Source organism: Arachis hypogaea, chromosome 7, assembly GCF_003086295.3.
Source record: "Arachis hypogaea cultivar Tifrunner chromosome 7, arahy.Tifrunner.gnm2.J5K5, whole genome shotgun sequence".
NCBI classification, from domain to species: domain Eukaryota; kingdom Viridiplantae; phylum Streptophyta; class Magnoliopsida; order Fabales; family Fabaceae; genus Arachis; species Arachis hypogaea.
In genome coordinates, this window is record NC_092042.1 from 51,166,759 (window position 1) to 51,189,957 (window position 23,199).

Below are 23,199 nucleotides of genomic sequence, written 5' to 3' on the forward strand. Positions count from 1 at the left end.
TAAAAAATTTGCAGACTTAGCCATTTTTGACTAATATGCAATGTATGCGTACACGACCCCTCCATACGCGGATGGGCGTTTCTATTTGGCATGCATGTATACACGGATGACGTAATGCGTACACAAGCTTGGGCAAAAGAGACCCTTGCGTACGCGAGCCTGGTGGGTTTCATACGCGAACGTTCAATTCTGCCCAGCACACTTGTGTACACAGACGAGGTAATGCGTTCCCGTGATGGGCGAATTGCACTCCCAAGACGCTGTAAATCTGGCGTTAAACGCCCAGAAGGTGCTTCTTTCTGGCATTCAACGCCCAGAAGATGCTTCTTTCTGGTGTTTAACGCCTAGATGGCTATCTCTACTGGCGTTGAACGCCCAGTAGATGCTTCTTTTGGGCGTTCAACGCCCAAAATAGCTCTTACTGGTTTTTTCACACCAGTGAGCTTCTTTTTGCTGTTTATTCCTCTGAATCCTTCTGTAACTCTGTGAATCAAGCAATTGCTATTTTACCTTGAAGATAATTGACATAAACCTGTAAAAATTAATTAATTAACAAATAAGCTTTGTAAATGGCTGGGTTGCCTCCCAGCAAGCGCTTCTTTATTGTCTTTAGCTGGACTATTACTGAGCTTTAATCAAGTCTCAGTTTTGAGCATTCTTGCTCAAAATTGCTTTCAAGATAATGTTTGACTCTCTGTCCATTAACAATGAACTTTTTGTTAGAATCATTATCCTGAAGCTCTACGTATCCATATGGTGACACACTTGTAATCACATATGGACCTCTCCACCGAGATTTTAATTTCTCGGGGAATAATCTGAGCCTAGAATTAAATAGCAGAACTTTCTGCCCTGGCTCAAAGACTCTGGATGATAGTTTCTTATCATGCCATCTTTTTGCTTTCTCTTTGTAAATTTTTGCATTTTAGAAAGCATTGAGTCTGAATTCCTCTAGCTCATTTAACTGAAACAATCATTTTTCTCCAGCTAACTTGACATCAAGGTTTATGAATCTGGTTGCCCAATAGGCCTTATGTTCCAGTTCCACTGGCAAGTGACAGGCTTTTCCATACACCAGCTGGTATGGAGAAGTTCCTATAGGTGTCTTGAATGCTGTTCTATATGCCCACAGAGCATCATCCAAGCTTCTTGCCCAATCCCTTCTGCGGTTAATCACAGTCCATTCCAGGATTTTTTTAAGTTATCTATTAGAGACTTCAGCTTGCCCATTTATCTGTGGATGATATGGAGTAGCTACCCTGTGGCTAACTCCATATCGAACCAAAGCAGAGTAAAGTTGTTTATTGCAGAAATGAGTGCCCCATCACTGATTAGTACTCTAGGGGTACCAAATCTGCTGAAAATGTGTTTCTGGAGAAATTTCAGCATTGTCTTAGTATCGTTAGTGGGTGTTGTAATAGCTTCCACCCATTTGGATACATAATCCACTGCCACCAAAATATAAGTGTTTGAGTATGATGGCGGGAAAGGCCCCATGAAGTCAATACCCTATACATCAAACAACTCAATCTCCAAGATCCCTTGTTGAGGCATGGCATAACTGTGAGGCAGATTGCCAGATCTTTGGCAACTGTCACAATTAAGTACAAACACTCGGGAGTCTTTATAGAGAGTAGGCCAGTAGAAGCCACATTGGAGGACTCTTGTGGCTGTTCACTCACTTCTAAAATGTCCTCCATACTGTGATCCATGGCAGTGCCAGAGGATCTTCTGTGCTTCTTCTTTAGGCACACATCTACAGATTACTCCGTCTGCACATATCTTGAAGAGATATGGTTCATCCCAAAGATAGTATTTTGCATTCGTGATCAATTTCTTTGTTTGCTGCCTACTGTACTCTTTGGGTATGAATCTCACTGCCTTGTAGTTTGCAATGTCTACAAACCATGACACTTCCTAGATGGAAAAGAAGTGCTCATCCGGAAAGTTTTCAGAGATTTCAATAAGAGGGAGGGACGCCCCTTCTACTGGTTCTATTCGGGATAGATGATCTGCTACTTGGTTCTCTGTCCCTTTTCTGTCTCTTATTTCTATATCAAACTCCTGCAGAAGCAATACCCATCTGATGAGTCTGGGTTTTGAATCCTGTTTTGTGAGTAGATATTTAAGAGCAACATGGTCAGTGTACACAATCACTTTTGATCCTACTAAATAAGATCTGAACTTGTCAATAGCGTAAACAACTGCAAGTAACTATTTTTCTGTGGCTGTGTAGTTCTTCTGTGCGTCATTTAAAACACGACTGGCATAGTAAATAACGTGCAGAAGCTTGTCATGCCTTTGTCCCAACACTGCACCAATGGCATGGTCACTGGCATCACACATCAATTCAAATGGTAGTGTCCAGTCTGGTGCAGAGATGACTAGTGCTGTGACCAGCTTAGCTTTCAGAGTCTCGAACGCCTGTAGACACTCCTTATCAAAGAAAAATGGCGTGTCAGTAGCTAGCAGATTACTCAGAGGTTTGGCAATTTTTGAAAAATCTTTTATAAACCTGATAAACCCCATTTGTACGGTTTATCTTGTATTGATTTTAAGGGATTTTATGACCTTTTACCCATATTTATTCAATGAAATAGCATAGTTTTGTGATTGTCTCCTTATTTGTGCTTAGATGTGAAAACATGCTTTTATACCTTTAATTTGATGGTTTTTATTCATCTTTGATTCCACTAAATGCCTTGATATGTTTGTTAGTGATTTCAGATTGAAAAGGCTAGGAATGGATCAAAGGAGTGAAGAGGAAAGCATGCAAAGTGGAGAAATCATGAAAAGTCAAAGAAGTTGAACTCGCCCATGGACGCGCGCGCGCACCTGGCGCTTGCGCGCGCCTTGCGAATTACCCCATGGACGCGTACGCGTGCTGTGCGCGTACGCATCGATGTTGGTTTATGATTTTTTTAATAAAAATGTGGCCAGCGAATTCAGAAGGGTTGTGGGGCCCAATTCCAACCAACTTTGGCGCCAAAAATGCTATTTAAAGCCAAAGATTGAAGAGCAAAGGGGGATTCCATTCATTTTTACACATTAGGATTAGTTTAGAGTTAGTTTCTAGAGAGAGAAGCTCTCTCTTCTCTCTAGAATTAGGATTAGGATTAGGTTTAGTTCTTAGATCTAGATTTTAATTCATCTTCTTCTACTTCCACCTTTCAATTCCTTGTTGTTACATTCATCTTCCTCTATTCTTTTGTTGTAATTTCCTTTATGTTGTTCTTATACTTTGTTGTAGATCTACCCTTATCCCTTCTATTTTCTTTCCATTCAATTCAAGGTAATTCATAATAAATGTGTTTCTTTTAATTGTTGTTGTTAATTCCTTTCAATAGTTGTTGTTAGATTCTATTCTTGTTGTCCATTTGCTTTGCCTTTCTTTTGTGCCTTCCAAGTGTTTGATGAAATGCTTGGTTGGATTTTAGTGTACGTTTTGTTCCTCTTGGCCTAGGTAGTGTAATTAGTGACTCTTGAGTTATCTAATTCCTTTGTTGATTGATAATTAGAAGTTGCTAATTGATTTGAATGCCTCTAAAGCTAGTCTTTCCTTTAGGAGTTGATTAGGACTTGAGGAATCAAATTGATTCATCCACTTGACTTTCCTCTATGGTTAGAGGTTAACTAAGTGGGAGTAATGGACAATTTGTTATCACAATTGAGGAGGATAACTAGGATAGGACTTCTAGTACTCATATCTTGCCAAGAGCTTTGTTAGTTGTTAGTTTATTTTCTTTGCCATTTATATTTCTTGTCTAAAATCTTAATAACCCCAAATATAACTCACAACCAATAACAAGACACTTTATTGTAATTCCTAGGGAGAACGACCCGAGGTTCAATACTTCGGTTTATAAATTTAGGGGTTTGTTACTTGTGACAAACAATCTTTTGTATGAAAGGATTATTGCTTGGTTTAGAAACTATACTTTACAAGGAGATTTCATTAGTGAATTTCTAAGCCGTCAAAAAATCCAATCATCAAAACCTCCTATAGAATCCTGCATGCCCAGAAAGCTTCTGATTGCCTTAACATTGGCAGGTGGTGGTAATTTTTCAATGACCTCTACCTTAGCTTGATCTACCTCTATTCCCTTGTTCGAAATTTTGTGCCCAAGGACAATTCCTTCAGTCACCATAAAGTGACATTTTTCCTAGTTTAAAACCAGGTTAGTCTCTTGGCACCTCTTTAGAACAAGTGCTAGATGGTCAAGACAGGAGCTGAATGAGTCTCCAAATACTGAAAAGTCATCCATGAAGACTTCTAGAAATTTTTCTACCATATCAGAGAAAATAGAGAGCATGCACCTTTGAAAGGTTACAGGTGCATTGCACAGGCCAAATGGCATCCTTCTGAATGCAAATACTCCGGATGGACATGTGAATGCTGTTTTCTCTTGATCCTGGGGATCTACTGCAGTTTGATTATAACCTGAATATCCATCCAGGAAGTAGTAGTATTCATGACCTGCTAGCCTTTCTAGCATCTGGTCTATGAATGGTAAAGGAAAATGATCCTTTCTGGTAGCTGTATTGAGCCTTCTATAATCAATACACATACGCCACCCTGTAACTGTTCTTGTAGGAACTAGTTCATTTTTTCGTTATAAACTACTGTCATGCCACCCTTCTTAGGGACGACTTGGACAGGGCTTACCCAGGGACTATCAAAAATAGGATAAATAATCTCAGCCTCTAGTAATTTAGTGACCTCCTTCTGCACCACCTCCTTCATGGCTGGATTCAGCCGCCTCTGTGGTTGAATCACTGGCTTAGCGTCACCCTCCAATAAGATCTTGTGCATGCATCTGGCTGGACTAATGCCCTTAAGATCACTGATGGACCATCCAACAAGAGCTGTCTTGTGTGTCCTCAGCACTTGAATTAGTGCCTCCTCTTCCTGTAGCTCTAAGGTAGAGCTTATGATTACAGGAAAGGTATCACCTTTTTCCAGAAATGCATATTTCAGGGATAGTGATAATGGTTTGAGCTCGGGTTTGGGAGGTTTCTCCTCTCTCTGAGGGATTTTTAGAGGTTCTATTATTCTTTCTGGTTCCTCCAGATAAGGTTGAACATCTCTAAAGATATCTTCTAGCTCTGATTCGAGACTCTTAGTCATATTGACCTCTTTTACCAGAGAATCAATAATATCAATGCTCATGCAGTCATTTGGGGTGTCTGGATGCTGCATAGCTTTGACAACATTCAACTTAAACTCATCCTCATTGACTCTCAAGTTATTTCTCCTTTTTGGACGTCAATAAGGGTTCAGCCAGTTTCTAGGAATGGTCTTCCTAGAATGAGAGTTGCACTCTTGTGCTCCTCCATTTCCAGCACCACAAAGTCAGTGGGAAAGGTAAATGGCCCAACCTTGACAATCATGTCTTCAATCACGCCTGATGGGTATTTAATGGAGCCATCAGCAAGTTGGAGACATATCCGGGTTGGTTTGACTTCTTCAGTCAAACCAAGCTTCCTGATAGTGGATGCTGGTATTAGGTTGATACTTGCCTCAAGATCACATAAAGCTTGCTTGGTACAAGTACCCTCTAACGTGCAAGGTATCGTAAAGCTTCCGGGATCTTTAAGCTTCTCAGGTAAGCTTTTTAGAATGACTGCACTGCATTTTTCAGTGAGGTAAACTTTTTTAGTTTCCCTCCAATCCTTCTTATGACTTAAGATCTCTTTCATGAACTTAGCATAAGAGGGTATTTGCTCAAGTGCCTCTGCAAACAGAATCTTTATTTCAAGAGTCCTGAGATAGTCTGCAAAGCGGGTAAATTGCTTATCCTATTCCGCTTAGCGGAGTTTCTGAGGATAAGGCATTTTGGCTTTGTATTCCTCAACCTTAGTTGCTGCAGGTTTATTACCTACAGATGTTGGTTGAGAAGCCTTTTTAGAGGGGTTGCTATCAGCACTTGTATGTGTCTGATCTCCTACTGGCGTTTGAATGCCAAGGGTGGAAGCTGGAGTGGCGTTAGACGCCAACTCCTTACCTGTTTCTGGTGTCTGAACGCCAGGACTGTGCTTCCTTTGGGCATTCAACACTAATTCCTTGCTTGTTTCTGGCGTTGAACGCCAGGACTGAGCATGGGTTGGGCATTCAATGCCAGCTTTCCACCCATTATCTGGCGTTTGAGTGCCAGAATTATTCCTCTCTGGGCTCTGACTGTCCTCAGAGGGATTTTGGATAGCAGTCTGTTCATTTCTTGGCTTCCTGCTGCCTTGAAGTGGGGTATTTAATATTTTTCCACTTCTTAATTGAACTGCTTGGCATTCTTCTGTTTTTTGTTTTGATAACTGCTGTTCTGTTTGCTTCAACTGCACTTTCATATTCATATTAGCCATTCTTGTTTCTTGCAATATCTCCTTGAATTTGGCTAACTATTTTGTTAGAAAATCTAATTGCTGATTGAATTCAGTAGCTTGATCTGCAGGACTGAGTTCAGCAGTTGCTGTTTTAGCCTCTTCGTTGATGGAAGATTCACTGCTTAGGTACAGATGCTGATTTCTGGCAACTGTATCAATAAGCTTTTGAGCTTCTTCTATTGTCTTTCTAATGTGTATAGATCCACCAGCTGAGTGGTCTAGAGAAGTCTGAGCTCTCTCTGTAAGCCCATAGTAGAAGATGTCTAATTGCACCCACTCTGAAAACATTTCAGAGGGGCATTTTTTCAGCATCTCTCTATATCTCTCCTAGGCATCATAAAGGGATTCATTATCTCCTTGTTTAAAGCCTTGGATGCTCAGCCTTAGCTGTGTCATCCGTTTTGGAGAAAAATAGTGATTCAGAAATTTTTCTGACAGCTGTTTCCATGTCTTTATGCTGTCCTTAGGTTGGTTATTTAACCACCTCTTAGTTTGGTCTTTTACAGCAAATGAAAATAGTAATAATCTGTAGACATCCTGATCTACTTCCTTATCATGTACTGTGTTAGCAATTTGTAAAAGCTGTGCTAGAAACTCTGTAGGTTCTTCCTGTGGAAAACTGAAATACTGGCAACTTTGCTGCACCATGATAATGAGTTGAGGGTTCAACTCAAAGCTACTGACTCCGATGGAGGGTATACAGATACTACTCCTGTATGAAGCAGTAGTGGGGTTAGCATATGACCCCAAAGTCCTTTTGGACTGTTCATTTCCACTTAAGTCCATAATGGAGAAAGGGAGATGATGTGAATTTATTTAATTTATTTTATTATATATAAAAATTTTGAAATAATAAAATAAAATAAAATAAAATAAAGACCATAATAAAATTAAAAATAAATAAAAGTAAAAATAAAAAAAATTTAAAAATATTTTATGAAGATTTTCGAAAAAGTAAGGAGAGAGAAAATGGTTAGGATATTTTCGAAAAAGATATAATTTTTTTTAAATCTTAAAAGGATAAGATTTGAAAAATTTTGAAATTGAAATCTGAATTTTTATATAAAAAAATTCGAAAATATGGCTTAAAATTAGTTAGAAAAGATATTTTTTTGAATTTTGAATTTTATGATAAAAGAGAAAAACACACAAAAGACACAAGACTTAAAATTTTTAGATCTAATGCTCCTTGTTTTCGAAAATTTTGGAGGAAAAATACCAAGGAATACCAAACTTAAAAATTTTAAGATCAAAACACAAGAAAGACTCAAGAACACCTTGAAGAATCACAAAAACAAAAAGAACAAAAGAAAAAACACCAAAATTAAATTTTTTAGAAAACCAAAATAAATTTTCAAAAATTAAAGAAAATTAACAAGAAAACACCAAACTTAAAGTTTGGCACAAGATTCAATCAAAGAAAAATTATTTTTGAAAAGATTTTAAAAAGAAGATACCCAATTACCAAGAACATAAACCAACACTCTAGCCAATTGAGCTATAAATGTAACGTGTTTTAAAGAAGTATTTTTAATAAATAAAAATAAATTTTTTTTGAAAACTAATATTTTGAACTTGCACAACGAAAACACGAAAAATACACAAAATAGGAAAAACCAAAGATCAAACAAGAAAATTTGACAACAACAATTTGAAGATCAAGGAAAAATAAAGAACATGCAATTCGAAAATTGAAAGACAAAGAATAGCATGCAATTGACACCAAACTTAAAACATGACACTAAATTCACAGAATAACTAAAAATTAATAAAGAAAACTAATATTTTTGAAAAACTTTTTTTAGAAGGGATAATAAAAGATGCAATTCTAGTAAAAAAGATAAATTTTTCCTAATCTAAGCAACAAGATTCACCGTCAGTTGTTCAAACTCAAACAATCCCCGGCAACGGTGCCAAAAGCTTGGTGCACGAAAATTGCAATCACACTTTTGCAATCCGCACAACTAACCAGCAAGTGCACTGGGTCGTCCAAGTAATACCTTACGTGAGTAAGGGTCGAATCCCACGGAGATTGTTGGCTTGAAGCAAGCTATGGTTATCTTATTATTCTTAGTCAGGATAGAATATCAATAATAATTTTTAGTTTTAATTGTAAAAAGTAAAAGAGTATGAAATAAATAATTATTATGCAGTAATAGAGAATATGTTGGAGTTTTGGAGATGCTTTGTCCTCTGAATTCCTGCAACATAATGCTTTCTCACTTTCATAAATGCAAGGCTCCTTCCATGGCAAGCTGTATTTAGGGTATCACCGTTGTCAATGGCTACTTCCCATCCTCTAAGTGAAAATGGTCCAAATGCTCTGTCACAGCACGGCTAATCATCTGTCGGTTCTCGATCATGTCGGAATAAGATCCATTGATCCTTTTGCGTCTGTCACTATGCCCAACACTCGCGAGTTTGAAGCTCGTCACAGTCATCCAATCCCAGAACTCAACTTGGAATACCACAGACAAGGTTTAGACCTTCCGGATTCTCAAGGATGCCGCCAATAGATTCTAGCTTAATCCAATTGAGAGCGCGCCAATTGGACTCATGTAGCTCCAAAAAATCCATTCCGAGTGCAGGAAGGTCAGAATCCAACAACATCAGCAGTCCTTTTTCAGCCTAAATCAGATTTTTGCTCAGCTCCCTCAATTTCAGCTAGAAAATACCTGAAATTATAGAAAAACAAACAAACTCATAGTAAAGTCCAGAAATATAAATTTTGCCTAAAAAATAATAAAATTACACTAAAAACTAACTAAAACATACTAAAATCTACATGAAATTACCCCCAAAAAGCGTATAAAATATCCACTCATCAATAGACTCTTGGGGATGCGCGTCGGGGGACAGTGTAGGGTTTAGCAGCTGGACTTATCAGATTGGCTTTATAACTGACAGATGAGAATCATCAGCCATAGGACAGGTATACATCATGTGCATATTGTTTGAATTGCTTGCTTGTGTATTAATTGTGAATGTCTAAGTGATTATAATATGCTAATTGTGATACTTGCTATCTGCATTACTTGTACTCTACTTGTGTTTGACATTGTTTGCTTTTCTGTTTGTGCAATTTCATCGGAGTTTGAGGAATGGAGGAAAGGTGGGGAGATTTGAGGGTTTTAGTTCAGTTTAGTTAAGTTTAGGAATCCCTAGAGGACCACACATTCATGGTTTCTATTTTAGTTCTTTAAGTTTTATAATTTGAGTGTCGGCATTCTAGGATTTTCTCTGGTATTCTCAGGACCTTATATCTTATGTACGTGGCACCTTTACCATGCTGAGAACCCCCAGTTCTCATCCCATACGATATTGTTGTTTCTCAGATGTAGGTCAAGGGACACCTCGTTAGGCGTCTAGAGTTCTGCAGCGAAGTGGATTTTGGGGCTTTGTTTTGATGTATATTGTATATATGATCATATATATAGAACTCTCCTGATAACTTGTTTTACTTTTGTACCTCTTAGAGGTGTATGAAGAAGTAGGATTTTATATATGTATTTTGGATTGTGGGTTATGTATATATGTATGTAAATATTCTCCGGCCAGCCTTAGCTTCGCAGGCTGGGTTAGGAGCTTGTTATTTTATACTCTTGACCCTTTGTTCTTACTTTATATATATATATATATATATATATATATATATATATATATATATATATATATAGTTATATATATAGTAATTGAAAGGATATAATATACGAGGAGTCTTAAAGAATTGGTGAAACAAAATCGCAAAATTAAAAGCGCAACGCTCAAGATTAAGGATTTCTTGCGTACGAAGAAAGTTAGAGTTCATAAACATATATATATATATATATATATATATATATATATATATATATATATATATATATATATATATATATATATATATTAGAGGTCGTAATACCATACTACCTCTGTAGAGCTTGAGAGACAGACTGACTATGCTTCTGTGCATTCTCTATGTATGTGTCTATGTGCTATTAGGATATCTAATTGATATATGTGGCATAAATGTTCATGAGCATGCATTTGGGACTTGAAACACTAGACTTACGATATTGAGACTAATCAACTTGATATTATCTGTTTGGTGTGTATAGAAACCAGATGTCGACTCGCGGATGCGGTCGCAAGTGAGGCAGAGTTAGAATAGGCAATGCCATTCCTGAACCAACAAGGAATAACCCTGTAGACTTTTTGGCTACCTTGGGAAACATGGCTGTGGCTATGCAGGTGACAGTCGAAGCGCTGGAAAACCAGATGAATAACAGGAACAACGGGAGAATCGGAGAGGAGGGGCCAATGACTCTCGCCTCCTTTCTGAAGGTTCACCCTTTGACCTTTAGGGGGACCTCAAACTCCACTGAAGCAGACAACTAGATTCAAGCTATGGAACGGGCACTGTAGACTCAGTAAGTTCTCAAGGAGTAGTGGGTTGAATTCAGGACTTATTAGTTGCAAGGGGAGGACCAGTACTGATGGCAGGGAACACAACGTATCCTGTAGTCAGATATAGCTATGGTACCGTGGAAAGTGTTTCGAATAGAGTTCTATAGGAAGTATTTTCCAAGCTGGGTCAGAAATGCCAAGGAACTTGAATTGCTTCAATTGAAACAAAGCCAGATGACTGTTACTAAGTACACTAACAAGTTTGAAGAATTATGCCATTTTTCCCGAATCTGTCAAGGTTCGCCTGAGGATTTCCTTGAATAGAAGTGTATTAAATACGAAGGAGGCCTTTAGAGTGATATTCTGAGCTCTGTTGCACTGATGGAGATCAGAGTGTTCTCTGAGCTTGTAAACAAAGCCGAATGGTGGAAGAGTGTGTGAGGAAGACAGCATTAGTGAAAGGAAGTTTGAGGATGCCTTTTTAGAAGGCTCAAGGAAGGAACTTTCCACCGAGGGGTAGAATATTCAAGCGTGGAGGTTTTTTTCCACAACATAATCAGGGTCAAGGCAATTTCAGGAGTCCGAATAACAATGCTAATCAAGGAAGAAGGTGTGGAAAGCAGCCACAGCAAGACTTAAGTTGTCATAGGTGTGGAAAGCATCATCCAGAAATCCCATGCAGAGTAGGATTATGGGTGTGTTTCTTTTGTGGACATCATGGGCACCTAGCATGTAATTGTCCAAAGAAGAAGAAGTATGAGACCGGTAGAGTACAGCAGTCAGGGAGAGTATTCACTACTTTTGTAGCGGGTGCCGAGGGATCTGAGGCCTTGATCAAAGGTAACTGTGAAGTAACTAGTAAAATTTTAAGTGCTTTGTTTGAAACTGGGGCGACGCATTTATTTATAGCATTTGAACGGGCTAGTAAGTTAGGATTGAAGATTGTGGTCTTAGGTTATAATCTAAAGGTGCATAATGCCACTTCTGAAGCCGTTATGACTAGGTTAGGATGTCCACAAGTCTCGTTTTGGGTTCAACAACGTGATTTCGTTCATGATTTGATCTGTTTAACGATGATTGGTCTGGATCTCATTTATGGACTGGATTGGTTATCTAAGAATCATGTTTTGCTTGACTGTTATGAGAAATCAGTGTACTTTATGCCGGAAGGATTGGAAGGGCCGGTTGCGGTGAATAGCTACTATTTGAAATCAGCGCACTTGCATATGCAGACGAGGTAATGCGTTTGCGTGATGGGCGAATTGCACTCCCACGCGTACGCGTGGCCCATGTTTCAGCAAATATGAATTTTGTATTTTAAAGCTTAATTTCAAACCTCTAAACCTTTATTTTCATTCCTTTGGCCGTAGATCTTATTAGTAAGCCTAGTAATAAGATGGAATTAGGAAATTGTGGTAACTTGGGGGTGAAGCAAGGTTAGAAAAATTGATGAATTATTTATGAAAATGAAAATATTCGGAGTGTATGTGGTGCCATGGCTTTGATGATTGATTGTGCAATGCTTATGAATGTTTGTGAGGCTTATACACTCAATTTTATCTGAGATACGAGTTTTTCTGGGTAAAGTACCGTGGCTTGCCACCACATGTTCCAGATTAAGACTCAATACTCTGTTGACCATATGACGTAAGGGTGACCGGGCACTTATAAATTCCCAGAAAGGTTCCCCCATTGAGCAATTATAGATAAATGAGAAAAATCTATGCATAGACTCTTGGGATGCACGTCGGGGGACAGTCTAGGGTTTAGCAGCCGAACTTGTAAGGTTGGCTTTATAACCAACAGATGAGACTCATCAGCCATAGGACAGGTATGCATCATATACATATTGTTTGAATTTTTTGTTTGTGCATTAATTGGGATTGTCTAAGAGATTATAATACGCTAATTGTGATACTTGCTATTTTTATTACTTGTACTCTACTTGTGTTTGTCATTGTTTACTTTTCTGTCTGTGCAATTTCATCAGAGTTGGAGGAACGGAGGAAAGGCGAGGAGATTTGAGGATTTTAGTTAAGTTTTAGTTAAGTTTAGAAATCCCTAGAGGACCACCCATTCATGGTTTCTGTTTTAGTTTTTTAAGTTTTATAATCTGAGAGTTGGCGTTCTAGGATTGCCTCTGGAATTTCCAGGACCTTATATCTTATGTACGTGGCACCTTTACCATGCTGAGAACCCCCGGTTCTCATCCCATACGATATTTTTGTTTTTCATATACAGGTCGAGAGGCACCTCACTAGGCGTCTGGAGTTCTGCAGTAAAGTGGATTTTGGGGCTTTATTTTGATATATATTTTATATATGATCATATGTATAGAACTCTCCTGATAACTTGTTTTACTTTTGTAACTCTTAGAGGTGTATGGAGAAGTTGGATTTTATGTATGTATTTTGCATTGTAGGTTATGTATATATATATATGTAAATATTCTCCGGCCAGCTTTGGCCTTGACCCTCTATTTTACTTTATATATATATATATATATATATATATATATATATATATATATATATATATATGAATTCTAGCTTTCTTCGTACGCAAGAATCCTTAATCTTGAGCGTTGTGCTTTTAATTTTGCGATTTCGTTTCACCAATTCTTTAAGGCTCCTCGTATATTATATCCTTTCAATTACTATATATATATATATATATTCTATTTTAGAGGTCGTAATATCACACCACCTCTGTTTTACGGTTTAAGCGTAAAGCTCTGTGTGGTAAAGTGTTACACCTTTGTGTCGCTTCTGAACTCTTCCTCCAAGTTTTTTCATACTTTCTTAGCTAACGATATTCTTCTTATCCTTGAAAGAATTGTCTTTATCATAGCTTGTTGAAGGAAGCATATAGCAATATAATTTCTTTGTTTCTCTTCCTTCAATTTCTTTTTTTCTATAGCAAAAGGTATTTTGCTTGATTATTTGGTATGGTGAACCCTTCGTGAACAACATCCATATGTCTTGTGCTAGTAGAAAGATTTTCATTTGAGAATACCAGTCCTCATAATTGTCTTTTGACAATATGAGCACAAGAATATTTATAGTTGGGATAGTTATGGTTATGAAAAATTTGTTTGAGTAGAATATAATACGCTGAATATATATATATATATATATATATATATATATATATATATATATATATATATATATAGTTGATAGATTAAGAAGAAAGATTCCACCCCATTAGATGACCAAATGTAGCTCTAATGCCACTATTAGCTTTATGAATTAGTTTAAAATTTATTTTGTGTACATGGACTTAAATGTTATAGAAAGAATAGTAAAGATAGTTTCGATGAAGAAGTAATTTTGATAAATATTTTGAGAAAATTGATAGTTATAATATTAAATCAGTACAAAGACTATTGAGACCTTATGTATTTGTTAGTTGATTATGTAAAACCCGATTAATTTATGGCTAATTAACCAATAAATTAAAATATATTCTAGAAAGTGAGAAATGAGATTTTTATGGTTTTATGTGGTAGAGAAATTCGAAACAAGAATTTTGACACCAATTTTAAAGAAATTGGCCAAGATTTGGCCGAGCAGGCCAAATCGGGCCAACCGGACCCAAGTTGGGCCCAAGGGCTCAGCCAAGCTTTATTAAATGAATGAAAGTAGGCTAGTGAAGAGGGTAACTGGTGGAGGAAGAAAGGGGATGTTGTGCTGAGTTATGATGAGTACAATGAATGATGATGGTATGAGTTGCCGATGAGGATGGTGGAGTACTATACATGTCGTGAGCCGAATGGCTGTGTATGTTATGAGTCGAATGGCTAGTTATGAATCATGAACTTAAGCCGGATGATTGAGATGAATGTTGAGTCATGGCTGAGGATAAATGCATGTATAATTCATGATTGAACATAGTAAATGAATAATGAACGAAAAGGTTGGATGTGAGTATGTTTGTTTGCTTTCTCTCTAGTTGTAAGTAGGGGTGTAAGTTATCGAACCGGACCGAAATTTACCGCAAAATCGAACCGAAATTTACAACAACCGAATGAAAAACTGAAAAAATCAATTTTTTTGGTTTTCTTCGAATTAAACCGATCGGTTTGGTTCGGTTTTCGGTTGGTTCGGCAAGAACCGAACCGAACCGAACCGAATAATAGGTTTAGAAATACTCGTTTTTACAAATTTGCCCTCTAACCTAATAACTAAACCCCCAAATCCCTAACTTACCACACCACTCAGTGTAGCTACACACAACCCCCAACACAAAGCTTCAATAAACTCACTCTCCCTCTTTCTCCTCCATGCCTGAGACTCTGAGAGGATGAGAGCCTGAGAGAGCCAGTGAGCCAGAGAGCTGTCGCCATCCTTCAGAGTTCAGTCGCAAGTCATCCATCGTGACCGTGAAGGACGCCGTCGATCTCCATCGCGCCATCTCTAACCGCAGTCTTCACGCCGTCGTCGATCTTCGTCTGATCCATTCTTCTCTGTCGCCGAGCAACAGTCTCCGTTGTCGAACAAACCCTTAGTCCGAGCCCTCTCCTGCAACTCAGTGTCTTCTTCTGAGGTTAGTAACTTGATTTTTTCACAATTTGTTGTAATTTATGAGATGTTCTTGTTGCTGGTCTGTTCTCGTTGCTCTCATAAAAATTCATTGTCACAAGGTTGTTCATGCATGTCTGTTGGTACCTGGTGGAAATTTGGCAACAAAATCGAATCTTTGTGATAAGATTTGCCACTCACATACATACATACATGATACATGATGGAGAAATTTTCATTCTACTGCCAAAAGCACACGTTGCATTTTCTATATATGTTTTTATTTTATTTTATTTTGTTTCGTATCTTATGGTGAATGAATGTGTTTTTTGGCATCTTGGAAGCTGATCTCAAATAATTTTATTTATGCCAAAAATATTATATGCCAAAAAGTCTTGAAATGTATTGAAATGAAGAGCAAGTTAGAGATAATTTATGCCAAAAATATTATATGCCAAAAAGAATATTTAAGAATCCATTGAGATGAAGTTTGAAATGGAGAGAGTGCATGTGATAAATATTTCCTGTAAAAGTTTAGGAAGAATTTATCTTTTTAGTTGTGTTTATCTTTTTCTTTCATAAGAAAAAACAATATATTAGGAACATATAAAAGAATTATAAATTATTAAGTTGTTCGATAAAAATATTCTTTAAATGTTGTTGCTACTTTATCTTTTTAGCCTTTGATTGTTTTTATCTTTATATATTGTTGTTGCTTTAATGACCTAATATGTTGTTGATGTTGCTTTAATACCTAATATGTTGCCGTTGCTTTATTTTGCTTTAATTAATGTGTTTTGAACTTAGTATATTTCATAATTTGTTGTTGTTGCATAAATGCTGGAAAGTGGCTTTTTGAACAAGTTTGAATGCTGATTTTCAATAAAATTGCTGTCTTTGTTGTTCATTGTTATGTATTCATAGTTTATCTTTATAATCTATATTGATTTCTTTGCTTTGTATTTGTAGAAATTGCATTAACCGGAGAAGATGATGATGAGTCTAGTGTGGATTCAGATTAAGCATGGTGGCTGTTTTGGTTTTTATTTGGTTTAAAGTGGTTGTTTCACTTTTTAAAGTGTGTTTGTTTTTATTGTTTGCTAGACATTTTTAATTGTCTTTGTTTTATGTTTAATTGTTGGGACAAGTTGAATTTGTATTCAATTTGGATGTCATGTACTCTTGTTATTTTAGTTGATTGACGGTTTTAAATTTCATTTTATGATGATTTAATTCTGATTATTAGGTTTAAAAAAACCGAAAAAACTGACCGAACCAAACCGCTGTTGGTTCGGTTTGGTTCGGTTCGGTTGTCTAGAAAACAGCAAACCGAACGGTTGGTATTGTTGTAAAACTGAACAGGTCGGTTCGGTTGGTTTTCGGTCTAAAATCAAACCAAACCGAACCGATTACACCCCTAGTTGTAAGGGTGACAGGGCACCGATATCCTCTAATGGTAAATGGGTGACAGGGCACAGATACCCTCTAATGGTAAAAAAGCGACATGACACATATACCCTCTAATGGTAAAAATAGCGCTAGGGCGCATATACCCTCTAATAATATTGATGTACAACAGAGAGACTGTATCCGGGTTAGCTACCGGATACGTCGGGTTGGCTTGATAATCGACAGATGAGATTCATCAGCCACTAGGACAGGCATGCTTCATATGCATTATGTATGACTCGTTTGGAATGCCTATTTGATTGCATTATTACTTGCTATTTTCCTAGTTGATATATTCGCTTCCTACTTGTGCATTTTTTTGTTTGATATACTTGTGTTTGCATCTCTACTACTGTTGGCGGTTGGGAGGTTTACAGGATTTGGAGAGGAGATGTTTAGTTAGACTGAAGACCCTTAGTTAGTTGCCTGTTTTCGATTCTTATGGATTAGAACTGTTTATACATTTTGATTATAATTTGGAAGTTCTAAGATTGCCTTCGACTTTCCCAGGACATTACATGTTAGATATTTGGGCACTGTTACCATGCTGAGAACCTCCGGTTCTCACCCATGCGGATTTTGTGGTTTTCAGATGCAAGACGTGAGGTTCCTCGCTGAGGCATGTCAGAGACTTCCTTTTGGCGAAGACCCTTAGTATCATGGGATTTTATTTTGGTTTATATACTTTATATACTTGTTTAGATACTTATATTCTCCACTGTATAAGTATTTTGTATTGACTCCTCTTAGAGGTTATTTCGGAGAAACAGGATTTGTATATTGTCTTTTGGGTTGTCTTTTGGGATTTTCTTACTATATATGTATGTGTACTGTATGCTTGGACCGGTTATCTTTGCAAACCGAGTCCCGAGTCTTGATATACGTATTTTGGCACTCTTTTGTATGTCTCTACGCGTTAGCTTACTCCTTATATGTTCGTTTACGTTATCGATCGGAGAGTTGTACTTTTTGGTTTAAACAGCTTTGATTTACCCCTTTTTCTTCGAAAAACCCTTAGTTATAAACATTCTTGCAATACTATATATACTAGATCTTATTTTTAGAGGGCGTAATGCCTTACCACTTCTGTCTTATGATTTAAGTATAAGACTTCGTGTGGTAGGGTGTTACAAATTACAATAAGTACTATAATGGCCTGTTTTTTAGCCTTACAAGTTAGTTCTAGGTCCTAGATATTAACTTATATATATCTAGATTTTTTTAAATATTATTTTAATTATTTATAGCACTTGAATTATTTATTTAATTTCTAAACTTCTTCATCATAATATTTAATTATTTATTTTTATTAGATAAGAAAATTCCACAAATGTTTAGTAGATTAGTAAATAATATAGTCCGAATTTTCGTATTTTTGTACAACCATTTACCGAATACAACTTCTTTTGTATTGATGGCTAAAAAAAACCTTTTGTGTCCCCTAAAAAAATTTAAGGACAAAAAACTTCAAAAGTTGAAGGTTCATGGCTTATGTTTTAATTTATTTATCCCTTGTTATCTTGAAAGACTGATACTTCAAGATAAAAAAATAAAATAAAAAACTGATATTTTAATTTAGTTCTCAATGTAATAATTCGTAAACATTAAAATAATCAGGACTCAAAAGTTAAGATAAAAAATAAATAAATAATCAGAAGTTAATATTTGTTGTTGAGATAAAAAAGATTTTATAATTTGAGAATCAATTTGTTGTCAATAATTTGTTTTAAGATTAAGTTAATTATTTAAGGAATTTTGAAAACGTCCAAAATATAATTTCATTTTAAAGACCAAGTCAATTTTCAATGATGTTTTGCTCATTTGTGTAAGTTTCGGGTTTAACATTTTGTAGTTGACGAATATTTAATATTTAATATACAATAAAGTAAGAATTAGTTTTTTAAAAATTTTAACCTTAAGCTAATTAATTCTTTAAGAAGAGTTGTCTATATATTGTGTTATTCTTTCGGTGAATATTTAACCGTCGCAATATGTTTAACGGTAGTTAAGAATGGTCGCAATATGGTCCTAGAACCACCACAATCTACTAGTAGTATTGTAATACATGAATATATGAAAATTATGTTATTTTAGAGAATAAATCATTTCATCTAAATTTTCACTTGTAACTCTTATCAATTATTCTATATTTATCAGAAATTTTAACAAATCAAATAAAATTTCGTTTTAAAAATTGTTGAATTTTATATGATGAAATGACAAAATATATAATATAATTTATTCACTGTTTGCTATCATAAAAAATTTAATTAATATTTTTTTTAGAAATTAATTAGTTTAAAGTAAAAATTCTAATTAAGGACGTAGTTGTCACTTTAAAATATTATAAACATTGCTCACCAATCTAGAAGGTTGTGCAATATGGTACTACTTTCTAAGAGAGATGCCAGATCCTATACGCATAACTAGTATTGGGAAGTAGTGAAGAAAACATGAACAAAATCAAGGACTGATCTACAAATCCCTTAAACCACAGGAGATGTCTCATAATTCGTGATATCAAAACTAAAATTAACATATGCACAGTACTCCATTTAACACGAGAACGGGACAAGGACAAGGAGGATTGATTAGATGAGATCATGGTGAATGGGCTTCTCATATCGTGATTAGGAGCGGGATCCCAATCCCACAAATTAAAAAGGCCTCAGCAATGAAGCATGAAATGAATCACATCACAGCAAATGAGCATATAGTCCTAATAATTCCACTTCTTTCTTGGTACAGTTTAATGCAAGCCAAGCAATAAGTATAAAGTAAAATTATATAGCTGGAGGTGCAGGTGACATAGTTTCAACTTTCAAGGGCACTTGGGTCCTCCACGCTTGGTCTTCCAGTTGTTGTAGCAGGGGCAGACAGCCTTGTTGCCATAGTAGCCAGGAGGAACACAAAGGCACTTAGCACAACATTTTTGGCAGAAGAACATGCATGGCTTGTGGTACTGTGTCTGCCCACATCTTCTAGCACATTGAGATGGGCACTCTGATGATCCAATCAAATTCACAAGCAATCAAACAACCATTAATTACCATTATTACTTAAAGCAAAATATATTAATTAGATTGTAACTCACGGTAGCTCTTCAGACTCCCGGGACCATAACTACCCTGTAAATTAAATCAATTATTAAAATATATATGACGATATTTGCAGCATTCTTTATTGATCTTGCCATTAAGTTACTAGAAAAGCATTAAATATGTTTTAAGAGCTTCCAAATCAAATGTTTGGATAAAAAAACAACAAAAAAGAGAAGAGATATACTCACACTGTCCAAGTGATACTGAGCAGCCTCTTTTGCCATAACCTGCTGAGATATGAATTGGAGATTTAAAGCAAAATGTTATATACTTGAATTGCATAGTACAAAATAGTAGCTACTGGCTAGAGATCATATATATAACGACTTGACAATATATATATATATCTATCTATATATATATATATATATATATATATATATATATATATATATATATATATATATATATATATGCATTTTCACGGGAGTTATGTTAGGATGGTATAGGGACTAGTAATAACTTCTAACCTTAGCTGAGATCGCGGAAATGGCAATGAGTAGTGCCAGAAGCAGAACAGAGACAAGCTTAGCCTTGGCCATGGCCATTGCACAAGATTGTATCTGAGGAAGCTAACAATTAATAATAAGATGAGGGGTCCTCTAGTTTTAAGAGGCATCAATGGGTTTGGTGCGTTTGGTTTGGTTCAGAGGAAGGTTTTAAAAACCGAACCGATCATTAATCTTTTTAGTTATTAGTTTATTTGTTTAACTGATTTAATCACAGTTTAATCGAAATAATCATTTTATATTAAAATAATAAATAAAATATAAATAAATATACTAAAATATAATTATAGTTTAATATGAATTTTTAAATATCATTCAAAATAAAAATATTAAGTTAATATTAAATTTGGTCTCTAAACTTACATCCAGCCTTAATTTAGTTTTTGAAATTTTAATTGTTTTTCTTCAATCCCCAAACTATGAGACCGTGACTCACATTAGTCATTCAAACAATTTATGGCATAAAAACGTTAATGAAGTGCTAACATAGATAACCAAATGTTATGTTAGAACTTGTAAAATAATGTCGTGTTGGTTTTCGTGCTCAAATAGTCCAAAAATGACACCGAATCACTTGCATTTGGAGGAAAAGTTTTAATAAATACTACTAACGATATTTTTTTTTGTTATTTGAGTGCCAAAACAAAAACAACGTTGTTTTACAGAGTCCAACGTGGTATCCGACTTCTATGTTAGTATTCTGTTAATGTTTGTGCGTCGAAAATGATCCCAAGGACTAACATGAGTCACATTCACAAAGTTTGAGGACTAAATATAGGCAATTGAAATTTTAGAGACTAAATTGAATCAGATATTGAGGGACTATATTGAATATTATCTCAAAAATATTACATCAACTAAAATATTATAATTTCATCCAAATACAAATTCAATAGTTAAATAACAAAAGAAATATCTAAATATCAAATTCCAACATTAAAATTTGTCATCGAAATATCAAAATATCAAAATTTCAATATAAATTTAGTTTAAATTAAATATATTATATTAATATCTTAAAGATAAGTATAATTTATTATATAAGAAAAAAATACGTTATTATATGATATTTATTAGTTTAATAATATCTTAATTCTTAATTTTTTTTCTAACACAAATATGTTTTAGTAAATAAATATATTTTTAGAAGTAAATAAATATTGAAAGAAAGTTTGATGAAGGCAAAAAAAAAAAGAAACATCCCAAATGTGGCACAATAGCAGCAGTTCGACAAAGAGAAAAAAAATTATAATCTATTGAGGCAAAATTGATACACTCGAAAATTGGCAAGTGTACTAAATCGCATCAACTAATATCATAATGAGTGGATATCATTCCCATGAGGATTAACGGATTGAATAAAAAATATCTAATTGAATCTCTAATTAGATCGATCAAACTTTGGCAAGAGGATTGTGAATCTTGAAGTAGAGCAAACAAACAATAAAGAGAGAATTGCTTGGACCGAAAGAGGTTTAGAGATCTATGAAGGTAATCAAAGAATGGGAATGAGAATGTTAAAGACTTTGGAAATGTTAAATTTTTAGAAAAAGCAATGCTTGTGTTTTTCTATTTGACTCGTGCATAAATCTTTTCACATCAAATCATTTATACTCAGATTCCAATTCTTTGACAATTTAATTTTTCTTAACTTAATTAATCGCTAGAATCAACTAACTAAGAGAAGAGGTAAAGAACAATTTCGATTTTAAGCCACATAATATTCAAAGACTATCCCTAGCTGGATTAAATATTACATATTTAAAGACTAGTTCTAAATAATTGAAGATTATGAGATGAGTTTCTAGCTAATTCTGATATTAAATTTCACAAAGTAATAACAGAATTCAAAACATAATTAGAATATTTTTTAATACTTCCAACTATTAATGATGAAGAACAAAACTCAATCTTAAAAATGTAGAAAAGCATGAATCAAAATAAAGCAAAAATACTTGCATTACTAATTCGTAAAATAAAATAGAGCTCGTAATGTTTAACAAGAAAGGTTTAGTTACTCATGATAGAAAGAAAAATAGCCTAAAACTAATGAGGTGCTGGATGGCTCTAGTGATTATTCACTAATTAGAGATCAAAGATAATTCTTATGAATCGTGTTCACTTATTTATAATCTAACTTCTTAACTATTTGAAATTCAAAAACTAATCTTGGCGCTAGGCTCCTCATTTGGACACTGGGCTTAAAAACATTGATGCTGGGCTTGATAGATTTTGAACCACTGGAAGTGACAATTGTACTTGGAGCTGGGCTCTGAATCTTGGTGCTAGGAGCCCAGTACTTAAGAATTTGGTGGGGTTGGGCACCAGCCCACTTTGCCTTCTCCCAAGCACGAAGGTGCTGGGCTTGAGGATACCGAGCTAGGCACTACTTTCTTGGAGTTGGGCACCCAGCTTGGATCAAGGGCATTGGACATCAGTCCTTGAAGCTGGGCTTTGGATTTTGGGCGCCCATGTTAGAGTTTAGGCGTTGGGCTTGGCCTCCTTAAGCTTGGTGCCAGCTTCTCTTGAAGTACACTTGTGTTTTCTTCTAAATTTTATCCTGAATTGCTTAATTATATCCTGAAAATAAAATCATTCTAACACAACTCCAAACATATGATTAATCATTAAAACTTCACTAAAAATATAAGAACTTTGATTTAAATCTAAGAAAACCAATAAAAAAGAAACCAAAAAACAACTAAAGATGCCTAGGCATTACAACACTAAACTTAAAATTTTGCTTGTCCTCAAACAAAAAAGAAAAGTAAATAAAGCTTATCTTAATGAAAATAATTGAAGAGTTTATAAATTCAAGTCCAAATCAAAGTAGCGTTTGCAATGAGCTCTCTG

At 35.4% G+C, this 23,199-nt stretch overlaps 2 protein-coding genes across 3 annotated transcripts; one reads left to right on the forward strand and one right to left on the reverse strand.

Moving 5' to 3' along the window:
• Positions 1-10,590: 10,590 nt before the first annotated feature.
• LOC112701457 (uncharacterized) lies at positions 10,591-12,005 on the forward strand. The gene is made up of 2 exons (XM_025752207.1): positions 10,591-10,701; positions 11,325-12,005. Exons 1-2 carry the CDS (start codon positions 10,591-10,593, stop codon positions 12,003-12,005), a joined length of 792 nt encoding a protein of 263 aa, XP_025607992.1.
• Positions 12,006-19,305: 7,300 nt separating this feature from the next.
• Positions 19,306-20,471, reverse strand: LOC112703048 (gibberellin-regulated protein 6). 2 transcript variants are annotated; one of them, XM_025754354.3, is made up of 4 exons: positions 20,308-20,471; positions 20,026-20,064; positions 19,831-19,864; positions 19,306-19,739 (listed from the first exon to the last, which is right to left on the reverse strand). In XM_025754354.3, exons 1-4 carry the CDS (start codon positions 20,383-20,385, stop codon positions 19,558-19,560), a joined length of 333 nt encoding a protein of 110 aa, XP_025610139.1. In that variant the 5' UTR covers positions 20,386-20,471; the 3' UTR covers positions 19,306-19,557. The 2 variants fall into 2 exon arrangements, with proteins under 2 accessions (XP_025610139.1, XP_025610138.1); XM_025754353.3 differs by having other exon boundaries at positions 20,026-20,067.
• Positions 20,472-23,199: the final 2,728 nt, after the last annotated feature.